The following is a 12,309-nucleotide window of genomic DNA, read 5'->3' on the forward strand; positions in this document are numbered from 1 at the left end:
GGGCCACACAGATCTCTCAGCAGTCAGTCTAAGTGCCTGCCTAGGCAAGTGCAAGAACCTGAGTTCAATCCTTGGTACTGCATACTGTGCCGGCCCCGTCCTGGTGCACCTGGGCATGGTGGCACACCCCTGTAAGTCCTGTGCTGAAGGGGCTGAGACTGGAGGTCACTACGAGTCCAAGCTGCATAGTGAGACCCTATACCAAACACATACATTTTTTAAAAAAATGTTTAAAAATAAAAAAATGAAAATAAATAAATAAATAAATAAATAAATAAATAAATGAATGAAAAGGTTCAAACTGGTGTGCACAGCTGGGCATGGCGGGCACACTTGCAGTCCCCATGCCTTGGGAGGCAGAGGCAGAGGTAGCCACTTCAGGCCGAGCCTGGGCCAGTTAGTACCTTAGCAAGACCCTGCCTCCGAAAAGGGCTGGGGATGCAAGCGTGGTGCAGAGAACCTGGGTTAGCCCCAAGGCTTGGGACACACCGTTTCTAAAGGTGCATGCTGTGTATGCACACGCGTGGGCTTCCATGCCTCCGTTGCGCCTCAGCCATCCCACAGCAGCACCTGACTGAGGTGACGTCTTGAGGTCATGGAGCTGGCATCTGTAGACTCTTAGGGGTTATGCATTCCAAATTTTCTACAAGGAGGAGTAATCCCCAGTGAGAAAGAATCAAGGCACGTGTGTACACGCACCAGCTTCCCACAGTGAACACACGTGTCATGTACTGCATACATGGCCACAGAAACTCAGAGAGGGCCTTGAGAAGCGCGCTCGGTGCAGAGCCCCCCGAAGGCGAGGCTGCGCCTCTCACTGGTTCCTCCTGCCGGACTCCCGGCTCTGACTGCTGTTCTTCTTTCCCTAGGGGCATTTTCAGGCTGCTCATGAGGCATCAGCTGGATAAGCAGGAGGACCCTTCCTACGCTGGTATCTAACACTGGTGCCGACTTGCGTGACTCCTCCCCGCGCCCTCTGCCACTGAAGCTGCTGGCCCTGGCTGTGACTGAAGGGCCACCCAGCCAGCTGTGACATCCCCGCACTGGGCTGTGGCTTCGTGTCAGCCCACCTGTGCTTTTCATACATGGGCATTTTAGGAGACTTCTTTTTTTTTTTTTTTTGGCGGAACCGGGAATTGAACTCAGGCCCTTGCGCTTGCCAGGGAAGCGCATATTCCACTGAGCCATTGCCCCGGCCCGAGACTCTTCTTTTTGGGATAAAATATTGATGAAACATAGGTTGTTGTAATTGTTCAGCTTTCATGACTTAGGTCTCTTTCCCTCCCTCCCTCCCTCCCTTCCTTTTGCCAAGATCTCACTATGCAATTCAGGCTGCCTTGAGCTCACTTTGCAGTGATCCTCCTGCCTCAGCCTCCTGAGTGCTGGGATCACAGGTGTGCACCATCACACCCGGCTTGGTTGTCTTTGGAAATTAGCTTAGTCCAGGCTGTTGAAATGTCCTGTTCAGTCACCTGACCAAGCCCGGGAGCTGGCTGTAACGCACCCTCCACAAGCAGCACACAAGTGCACCCTAGATTTACCTGCTGTCTGCACCCATGGTGTAGACGGCGTCACAACAGGCAGCTGTACTTCCCTCGGGGTCCTGCTGTGGGGCTGTGGGCACAGGTCATGCCTGCAGGGCTGGCTGAGGCCTCGTCTCCTCTTCCACTCCCCAGGGCTGTCCTTCCAGGACTTCTACCAGCAGTGTCGGGAGGCCTTCCTTGTCAACAGTGACCTGACGCTCCGGGCCCAGCTGACTGAGTTCAGGGACCACAGGCTCATAAGGACGAAGAAGGTGAGACTGGCGTCCAGCCGCTCCTGTGTGAGCTGTGCACACCTGGCCTGGGCAGGGCTTCCCTTGACTCAGCCTTGATGAGAAGGGAGGCTGCGTGGGATGCACTGGTCCCTGCACCTCAGCTTGGGAAGCAGCCAGGGCCAGCTGCATTAGCCCAGGCCCCAGCAGGCAACCATGAGCCGCAGAGCGGGGGGCCCTGCTCTGCCCGCTTCTCTCCGCACTCTGCTGTTCACTAACCCAGTCAGTGATTTCTGGGTGCTAACGCGTACCAGCGGTGCGTGAAGCATTAGGACAGTGCTGAGCCTGATCGTGCTGTACATGCCTTTCTTTTGGGACTCAGAGCCTCATGGGAAGATGTAGTAGTAGTAGTCAAGACTAGTAGTCAGGTAACCTTGCCCGTGCAGAACCTTAACTGTGTCGAATCCCGTGGCAGCCTGGCGTGGTGGTGCATGCTGGCAATGCCAACTCTGGTTCAGGAGGCTGAGGCAGGAGGACAGCTCTTATGACTTGAGGCCGGCCTGGGCTACATAACAAAAGCTTGTCTCAAAAGAGCATGTTAAAATGGGTGAATTTGACCTCGTTGGGGGTGTCGCTGTGGCGAGATGCACATTCGATCTCCACCAGGAGGCTGCCTGCTGGCAGCTATTCAGCTACTAGGGAGGCCCAGCCAGGGATCCCACTTCTGGCCAGCACTTTAAGTTTAGCAGTGCCGTATCTCAAAAATGTTTTAAAAAGGGTTGGGGAAGGAATTCAGGTGCACAGCAGTTGCCTAGCGTGGGTGAGTCTCCATTTCACTTCTAAGAGCCATAAGGAAGTGGGTAGTAAGAGGAAAAACACAGCTAGAGATCCAAAAGGGATGTTAGCCAGTATGGCGCCAGGAACTGAAGCAGGCGTGAGGCGCAGGCTGTGCTGAGTGTGGCTGGAGGCCAAGGAAAGGGCTTGTCCCGAGACGAAGGCCTCTTCAGGTGCCTGTGCCATGGGGCTGTGGACGGGACCGGGACCGTGCAGACCGGTAGGTGCTTCCAGGTCTGCTGCGGACGGACCCTGAGCCACGTGATGGCCGGGCAGCGGCACCTGTGTAGAATAGGGACCTGGGCTGAGGGCTGAGGTAGGCAGGCAGCAGTGCTGGGGGTGTGGGCAACCAAGGGGAGCAAAGTCTATGGCAGTGCTTGGCCAGGGGGTGACCTCCCGGAGCCAGGAAGAGAGCTTGGTGGGAGAGCAGCTCCCAAGGCACAGTGCGTGCGCAGGCCGAGGCACCCACAGTGTACCAGCTCACGTACTGCAAGACGGCCTGTATCGCTGCACATGGAGCAGGCGCCAGCTGGGGCTGCAGGGGTTCAGTGTTGGTGCTGCAGAGCGCAGGGTGGTGACAGCAGCCTGGCCCTGGTGTGTGCAGAGGCTGAGGGGAGAGACCTCGGAAAGTGTCAGGCTTGGGAGGGGCCGGGAGCCCCACGAGGTTCCGCTCCACACGAGGTGCCTTCACCAGAACCCGGCCTTGCAAAGCAGAAAATGCGTACCTGGCACCCCTGTGCCTTTTGTGTGTATGTGTATGTGTGTGTGTGTGTGTGTGTTGTGCTATGTTGTGTTATGTGTGTGTGTGCGTTGTGTTTTTGAAACAGGGTCTCACTGTGTAGTACAGGCTGGCCTCAAACTCATGGAAACTCAAACTTGTGGTAGTCCTCTTGTATCAGCCTCCCAAGGACTGAGACAGGTGTCGCACACCATATCTGCCCCACTGCCTGTTTCGACTGGGTTTTGGTGTGTAGTGTAGGCTGGCCTCAGGCTCATTGCATAGCCCATGCTGGCCTTGAGCTCAAGATAATCCTCCCGTCTCCGCCTCTGAGTGCTGAGATTACAGGTGTCTTTTGAGACAGTGTCTCACTAATTTGCTCATATTGGCCTCAGACTTAATCCTCCTGTCCCAACCTTCTGAGTAGTTGGCATTGTAATTGTGTTCTAGCTTTACCCTTTTACCCTACCTGAGTATTGATACAGGGTGTCACTATGTAGTCCAGGCTGGCAACTAATTCAGCAGTCCTCCTGCCTCAGCTTCCCAAGCGCTGGGATTACAGGTGTGTGCCACTGTGTCCAGCCTGCCTTGATTTTTAAATTACGTATCTATTTAAAAGTCCTTAATGGACTTGGGATGTGAATGGTGGTAGAGCTCTTGCCTGGCATGCACAAGGCCCTGGGTTCCATTCCAGCACCAAAAAAACGAAACAAATAAATAAAAGGAGCCAGAGATAGTTCAGAGACATAAGCACCTGCCTGGCAAAGCACAGGGTCCTGAATTCATCTCAGCAGGAAAAAAAAAGTTAAAAATAAGTCCTTAAGAGGTGTCAAGTACACTTTTGGTGGAATCCACCGTAGGTCTGAGTAATTTTGTTTTGGGCGGGAACCTGGGATTGAACTCAGACCCTTGGCACTTGCCAGGCAAGTGCTTATTCTACTGAGCCATCGCCTCCGACCGAGTAGCTCTTAACAAAGGACTAACGTTTGGACATTCCTGGATGCTCTAGGGAACGGATGGCGTGGAGTATTTACTAATTCCTGTTGACAGCGGGACGCTGACCGATTTCTTGGAGGAAGAGGAGGCTTGAAGCTGCTGCTTAGAGGTGTCCATGGGTGCAGCTCCCGGTCCCCGAGCAGCGCGGCCTTCACAAGCGCTCCCTTCTTCCCAGCGCGGAACTCCTGGCAAGCAAATGTGCCTTTCTTCAGTCATTACCTCGGGAGACTTCCTGCCAGGTGGAGGCTGCTCAGGGACTGCTGGACTGGATGCTTCTGAATTCTACCCTAGAGACACTATCCCGAACTTCTTGAGGAGGGCCTTTAATACCACCCAGCTGGACATCTGCCATGTGCTTGTCCCAGGGCACCCATGTGTGCTGTCTTGGGAGGGTGGGGGCATGTCAGGAAAGGTGTGTGTGGAGGGGACCCAGCTTTGTCCCTCTGGACTCGAGTGCAGGGCAGCACACACAGGGCACATCTGCACTGTGACCCTGACCTCAGGGATAGACCGGAAGCCAGACTGAGAAGTAACCGTGAATGACCTGTTGGTGACTGTTCTCAGAACAGGAAGTACAACACCATTCACAGATATTGACATCTTTTTTTTCCTTCTCGACTAATACACAGGTGAATAGTGTTAGTAAGGTGGGCTGGTGTCTGGCAGACGTGAAACGCACACAGGATCTTTCCACCTCAGAGAGCGCCAGGTCCAGCCTCCCACAGCCTGCGTGCGCACCTGAGGGGTGGAGCCAAGCGTGGCCCCCGCAGGGAACCTCCTCCTACACCCCAACTTCCTGCTTGGAAAGGAAATGCTTTGTTGTGTGACTAATGAAGTCTGTGCACCATCCGCTTCCTCACTCATTTCTTACCTTGTAACTTTCGTATTTCCAAAAATGCCTGGCTTAATTTTTTGGAATCAATCACATAATTGATTCCATAATAAATCCATTAAGGTTATAGTCTCAAATGTAACTACCGAAAATATGATTTGTACATGAATGGAGTTTTTAGTTTTTGGCCAGTCCAGAGTATATTTAATGAGAATGAATCTGCTGCCCATTCCCTGGCCCCGGGGTTTAGCTGGCCAGACAGCATCTTCCCTGTTCTTCCTTCTGTGGCTTCCAGGCCTGTGGTGGTGAACCTGTGGTATACAGGAGCTTGTTACGCTACAGGTTCACCCTCACGGGACTCCACGCCAAGACGTCTCCTCTACGTTTACAGACAGTGGTGATGTGCTTGCTGGTTTGCACTTTGCTTTCGTCTTGTAACTGTTATACTATAAAAATATATAAAACTTTTAATGACCTAACATGCAAACTTTCGCATTTGGTCTTAAATATCTGGTTTATTTTTATAATTTTTGTGTCTGTACACTATTTGAGAGCAGTTAACTCTATGTAACAGTGCTATTAATAAAAGCCAATTTCAATAGAATCATTCCGTGCTGGTTTATTACTAGAAGTACTGTGGGCCCCTTACTGTGCTGGCGCCATGGCTACCCAAGGTTGAGTCCCTGCACTTGGGCTTCCAAAGCTACATTTCTGCTGTCACCTTTCTGAGGATACCGCCCAACTCTCCTGAGCCCCCCTCACGCACAGCTGACGTGGCTGGCCCAGGATGCCACAGGGCTCAGGCCTTTGGGCTGCTCCTCAGTGACCCCCTATGAATAATCCCTGCTAGGGTCCCTTGACATTTGGGACAATGTTTTAAAAGATTTGTTTTTATCATCAAAATAAGTTGCAAAGAGAAACAAAGTGTGGTTTTAAAATCTCCCCTCATACCACCCAAAGGGGGGAAAAAAAAAATCACAGTAAAAGTGGATGGTTAGCCAGGTGTGGTTATGTACACCTGTAATCCCAGCACTCAGGAGGCTGAGGCAGGAGGGACCAGCCTGGGCTGCAGACTAAGATAAAAGCCAGCCTGCACTGCATAGTGAAACCCTATCTCAAAAACAAAAAATGTGGATGGCTAGCCAGGCATGATGGCACACGCTTGTAATTCCAGCGTTTGGGAGGCTGAGGCAGGATTGCCATGAGTTCCATAGGAGTTCAAGGCTAGTTTGAAGTACATACCAAAACCCTGTCTCAAAAAAAAAAAAAAAAAAAAAAAATTGGATTATGCCCACACCGCTCACACGAGCTTTGCTATGAATGCACTTCAGAAACAGTTAAGCATGCTGGCTGAGTGTGGGCCTCAACCCATTGCTAGCCATGGGTCCTGGCAAGCTCAAACTGTTTAGTTTCTTGGTTTGGTCTTCTGAGACAGGGTCTCTACACCACAGAGAGAGGGTCCCGGTCACACTGAGACAACACCACCTGCACCCTATTCTCCAGGCGCGCGCACAGCAGGTCTCGCAGCTCAGAAAGAAAGCCTCGCTCAGTGTTGCTGTGTTCACAAAGGATGACGCTGATTCCTCGGGAAGTGGCATCCAGGACATCATGATGGGACATTTCGCCTGTGATGGGGGAGATAAGCATTTAAGCATCACAGAGGAAACGGCAGCACAAGCTTGTTGCACTGTCTGAGGCCAACGGGACAGCAAAAGCCATCCCACCAAGAGCCCTAACTTCCTCTGGGTGACCTGAGCAAGTATCCGAGGCCCTGAAGAGGAAGATCCCAGCACTTGAGGCTGAGGCAGGGGACAGCCATGAGTTAAAAAAGACCAGCCCGGGAATCAAAAGTTTGAGGCCAGGCTGAACCTGTCAGACCCATCTCACATACATACATACATACATACATACATACATACATACAAGATAAAGAAGAAATTTACTTAGTTCTGTTTTTTATTTTATTTTTTTTTCCTTTTGGTGGTACCAGGGATCAAACTCAGGACCTTTCTTTTTTTTTTTAAACATTTATTTATTTATTTATTTATTTATTTATTTGTGTGTGTGTGTGTGTGTGTGTGTGTATGTGTGTGGCCAGCTCAGCCCACCAGGGGGCGGGGCTGGCTGGCATGTGGTGCTGGGGGATTGAACCGCGGTCCCTGTGCATTGCCAAGCTTGTTTCAAGTAGGTGCTTTAGACCACTGAGCCATCCCTCCAGCCCCTTAGTTCTGTTTTTGAGGCAGGGAGTACAACACAGGGCTCCACCTCAGCTGCAGTGGCTCAGAGTGCAGACCTGCAAGGTGTGTGAGGGAGCCAGCAGCAGCAGCACCAACCTGGGGCAGCAGAGCGTCAACTGTCTTTCTAGTGTGTAGGTATCAGTCCTGCAGCCTGAACCCAGAACCTTCGTAATACGCTGTATCTTCAGGCCTTTTATCTTTGTACACTGATAGAAGTGCTCACTAAATTGCCCAGACTAGACTCAATCTTTCTATCTTCCTATCTCAGCCTCCCAAGGAGCTAGGACTACAGGTATGCACATCAGTTATTCAATTTGTTCCCTCCCCAACCAAGGCTTTGGTGCATCTCCACGCGGGTGATGGCCCTGTTCAAGTTTAGGGAACAGCTCAGATGTCTCACATGCTCCCAGCCCTGTCCTAAGAGCTGCTGTCTCCATCTGTGAGGCCCACCCAGGCCGAGTTCCTACCTGTGAGATACAGGTCGGCCTGTACCCCCTGCAGGACGCTGCTCCCGGAGCCAGCACACAGGGCCACATCTTGGACTTGGGACTCTTCAAAGCAAGCAAAGGACAGGTATGGCTCCACCTGCCATCCAAAGTGCATACAGAGGCCTGGCCTGGTCCCCAGCACATGCCCTGTGCCCTCTGGAGCCTAGGGATCCAGCAGACAAGCGCTGCAAGTGCTCCCTGCAGGGATGCTCCAGGGGCAGCTGCGGCTCCTGGGGCTGCGTGGCCAGGAGACTCTGCCCAGCTGTGCCCACAGGAGTGGTGATGGGCATCCTCAAGGGTTGGCAGAGGTGACCACAAGTACAGCAGCCAAGGCACACACTCGCAGGCAAAAGCCTGAGGGTATCTACAAGGGCCATCTGGGCACCCTCAGCCATCCAGCACCTGTCACCCCATCCACGTTGTCCCCAAGGCTCCAGAAAAGCCATGGAAAGGCAGGTGTCACAACCCTCAGTAAGCACCAGCCTGCTGCAAGAGCCACGGCCGCCCACAGCGCTCCCTTCAGCCCTCTGCACCCTGTCTGGCCTGGTTAAGGCTGGGCAAGAGCGCCTGGCACTCTAGGCTGGGGAGACCTGCCAGCCCAAGCCTCGCTGTGCACCACGGCTTCCTCGTCCCTTGCCACCAGCAGGTACTGGCCCACCCTGGGGACCACTCACCAAGGGTCTGGCCTGTACCCAGCGCCAGCCGCACGTGGCGCAGCTTCAGGTGTGTCTTTACCCGCTCAATCACAGCAGCCAGGCTCACGGGCTCATCCAGCGTGCACTGCCGGCCCATCCCAGTCTGCAGCAGCAAAGGCTGAGGAGAGTGAGACTTAGCCACACGGTCCCCCATGTTGAACCGTAGGCCGCAAGGCCCCCTACGAGGGCTGACTAGGCCACAAGCTGTGAGGTGAGGCACCCATGAGAGAAGGCATGGAGGGCGAGGTGGCGGGCGGGGAGGCCCTGGAGGGAACAGAGCTCAGCCTGGGACTCCCAGGGGCTGGGAGCAGCCACAGACCCCTGGGAGGCACCAATGAAACTGGGGAAACAGCAAGGCTGAAAGGGCTGGAGCAGAAGTGGCCAGCTGTGCACACTGCATCTGAGGTACTCGTGAGAGCTCTACGGGGGCAATGTCCACGGAGGAGCTGGAAATGGGCATGCTTTTCCAACGCACTTTTTCATCGAAAGGCATTCTCAGCCAGGAGAGATACAGGAGTCGCCAGCTTGCACGTGCCCATCATGTTCAAGAGCTAACGCCACGGGCCAGTCGGGGTGCAGAGACCAAACCCATGACCCCTCACCCAGGGGAACCCCGCTCCCTAGCTGCCAGCCCCACCCCACCTCCCGCGGCCACTGGCCCACAGTGCAGTCACATGCGCAGGACCAGCAGCACCACTCAGCTCACATCGCTGCCCGCCAGGCACCTTCTCCAGAGCCAGAATCTCCGTCTTCTCGTAGAGCACACTGTTCTGGGCCAGCCAGGCCACCACACGGGACAAGGCCTCCTGACTGCAGTTCAGGCTGAGTTGCGCCTGCTCCTCGCCATCAGCCCTGCGGGGGGGAAGGATGAGACCAGGCGGTGGCCAGGGTGCCACCACAGCCCAAATGCCAGGGGGACACATGGGCTCTCTTCAGTCCGCTATGCCTCAGACCCACTAAGCCTTCCTTTGCTGACTGTGGGGAGGGCAGGGGTCCACCCAGGAAGCACTGGCCACACCTGCGACCCCCTTTAAGAACTTCTGAGACAGGGTCTGAGTTGCACAGCTGGCTTCAAGCTTGAGATTTTTTTGCCTCAGCCTCCCACATGCAGGGACTACAGGTGACGTGGCAGCGGGAACCGTCTGCAGTCTTGCTCCTACCTTCTGGGGATCCCTGCTGTGCTGGAGAAGAGCCCTGGGCCCCTGCACAAACTCCACCTGTTTTGTTTTTTAATTTCTGTATTTGGTACAGGATCTCACTATGTAGCTAGGATTCACAGTGTTCCTCCCGTTTCAGCCTCCCCAGTGCTGGGATTACAGGCATGTGTAACCATGGCCGGGCCATCGCGGCATGTGGTCCAAGGATCGAATACCAGTCCCTGCATTTGCCTAAGCTTGCACTTAGTCCGCTGAGCTATCTCACTGGCCCTCCACCTGGACTCAGCCCTTTTTTTTTTTTTTGGTGGAACCAGGGATTGAACTCAGGCCCTTGCAGTTGCCAGGGAAGCACTTATTCTACTGAGCCAAGTCCCTGGCCCCATGGATTCAGCCCTTAATTTTTTTTTTTTGGCAGAACTGGAGATTGAACTCAGGCTCTTGTACTTGCCAGGAAAGCACTTACTCCACTGAGCCATCTCCCCAGCCCCTTTAAAAATTTTTTTAAATTTTTTTTTTAATTTTTATTTATTTGAGAGAGACAGAGAGAGTGTGTGTGTGGTGTGTGTGGCCAGCTCAGCCCACCAGGGGGCGGGGCTGGCATGTGGTGCTGGGGGATCAAACTGCGGTCCCTAATGCTTTGCTAAGCTTGTTCTAAGTAGGTGCTTTAGACCACTGAGCCATCTCTCCAGCCCCTTTAAAAATTTTTTGAGACAGGGTCTCAAGTCTGGTTTCGCATACTGGACTTGAACTTGTGATCCTCCTGCTCCAGCCTCCCGCAGAGCTGGTAGTGCAGGCGTATGCCACTGAGCCAGGCTCCAAATTTAACTTTTATGAAAAAGCGAAACAAAAAAAGAAAAGAAAAAAACAAAATTCCATTAACAAGAGTATGCCAGGGAGATAGCTCAGTAGCATAAGCACCTGCCTGGAGAGGGCAAGGTCCCGAGTTCAATCCCAAGCACATACCAAAAAGCAAGAGTAGAGGACATAACCCACAGCATTCCTACCACGAGGGAGCAGGCAGCTGGGAGGCCACTATGAAGGGGCCCTGTGCAGAGCTTCGTATAACCAACTGGCTCTTCACGTTTGATGTTGAGTCTGCCAAGGCTGAGACCCTCGTCTGGAGACGGGCAGTGGAGTCAGTCAGTGAGGCTCTGTGAGTCACTGGTCCCCACTGAGGCCTACAATGGCCTGTAAAGTTTGGCACCTCAAGACAAGCTGAGGACATTCAGCTCCAATCCAAATCAAAAGGAGACTATAGCTGCAGGGCGCTACGCTCCTACAGTACTTGTCCGTAAGGCAGTTCTCCTTATTGACAGAACCTACTACTTGGGATGATATTTCCCAATTTTCCCAATCTCGCTAGATTCCTCTCAGATTCCCATTTTCTTCACTATCCTCCTCTTTTGTTTGAAAACCAAATAAATATGGGCTGGCCACCCAGTGAAGTTCTTGGGCACATTTTTGTTAGATTTTGAGAAATGAAGATCCCTTACAAGGTAATATAAGGACCGGCCAAATAGTTTTGTGGATGGGCTGGGAGGTCAATCCCCAGGCCTGCTGTGCCAGCCCTGCCCCTGGGGCACACTGAAACAGTGACTGAGACTGGGCGTGGTGGCGCACACCTGCAATCCCAGCTCTTGGGAGGCTGTAAACAGGTGGATCACCATGAGTACGATCTAGTAGTGAGACCCTGAACACGCTGTAGACCCTTCCCTAAATTTAAAAAAAAAAAAAAAGTAACCTAAGCCAGGCATGGCGAGGCACACCTGCAATCCCAGCACTCGGGAGACTGGGACAATTTTGCGAGTTCAAGACCAGCCTGGACTTCAAAGTGATCTCAAGGCCAGCTTGAACTGCAAAGCAAAACCCTGTCTCAAAAAGATAAAAAACAAAAAACTAACCAAACAAAAATCCTAGAAGCATAATTTGTCAGCACTGAATCATCTGCACACCGTGCTTGTGTTCTGAGGCAGGACCTCACCTGTCTCTGTTCAGTCTTACTCACTGCAGAGACCAGGCTAGCTTTGACTCCTAGCAGTGTTCTTGCCTCCTGAGCACTCGCATTACAGTGAGAGCCATCGTGTCCAACTAGAGCTTTGGAAAAGAAAGAAAAGAAGAAATGAAACAAAACGAAAAAGTGCCTAGGCCGCAACTGATGCTAAAGCCCAGACATTCTCTATAATACGGAAAAACTGAGGGAGACTAAGGAGTGCATTGCCAGCCAGGTACTGTGCACGCCTGTAACCCCAGCTCTCTTAAGAAACTCAGACAGGAAAAGAGCTCAGGGCCAACCTGGGCTACAGAGCCAGACCCTCCTTCAAAAAGAAGCCAAGCCAGTAGCAAGTGCTCAGAACTACCAAACATGACAGGGAACGTTACACAGCACATAAAAAGAAGGTTCTTACACACGTAAACGCAAAGATGACAGGCAAATGCTACTCGGACTAGTGGTGCCTATCTGCAACGCCACCACCATGGAGGCTGAGACGGGAGGATCTCTGAATCTGAGAACAGCCTGTGCTCATAACAAAACAATGCCTCAAAAAACCAGCACATTAAAAAATAAATAAATATAAATAAATAAATAAAAAAAAAACAG

At 52.5% G+C, this 12,309-nt stretch overlaps 2 protein-coding genes across 2 annotated transcripts in view; one reads left to right on the top strand and one right to left on the bottom strand.

The window, feature by feature from the left end:
• Positions 1-6,204, top strand: part of Orc2 (origin recognition complex subunit 2) — a 58,116-nt gene extending 51,912 nt beyond the window's left edge. The window contains exons 15-18 of the mRNA XM_023712326.1: positions 870-931; positions 1,677-1,795; positions 4,315-4,410; positions 4,931-6,204. Of these exons, the coding sequence (XP_023568094.1) occupies positions 870-931; positions 1,677-1,795; positions 4,315-4,395 (262 nt within the window). The 3' untranslated portion in view covers positions 4,396-4,410; positions 4,931-6,204. The remainder of the gene's footprint in view (positions 1-869; positions 932-1,676; positions 1,796-4,314; positions 4,411-4,930) is intronic.
• A 203-nt stretch (positions 6,205-6,407) lies between these two features.
• Nif3l1 (NGG1 interacting factor 3 like 1) overlaps positions 6,408-12,309 on the bottom strand; it is an 8,941-nt gene continuing 3,039 nt past the window's right edge. Inside the window, exons 3-6 of the mRNA XM_004628598.2 lie at positions 9,279-9,405; positions 8,533-8,671; positions 7,838-7,921; positions 6,408-6,758 (exon numbers count right to left, since the gene is read on the bottom strand). Of these exons, the coding sequence (XP_004628655.1) occupies positions 6,574-6,758; positions 7,838-7,921; positions 8,533-8,671; positions 9,279-9,405 (535 nt within the window). The 3' untranslated portion in view covers positions 6,408-6,573. The remainder of the gene's footprint in view (positions 6,759-7,837; positions 7,922-8,532; positions 8,672-9,278; positions 9,406-12,309) is intronic.

Source organism: Octodon degus, unplaced genomic scaffold (genome assembly GCF_000260255.1).
Source record: "Octodon degus isolate 3935 unplaced genomic scaffold, OctDeg1.0 scaffold00025, whole genome shotgun sequence".
Taxonomy (NCBI): Eukaryota; Metazoa; Chordata; class Mammalia; order Rodentia; family Octodontidae; genus Octodon; species Octodon degus.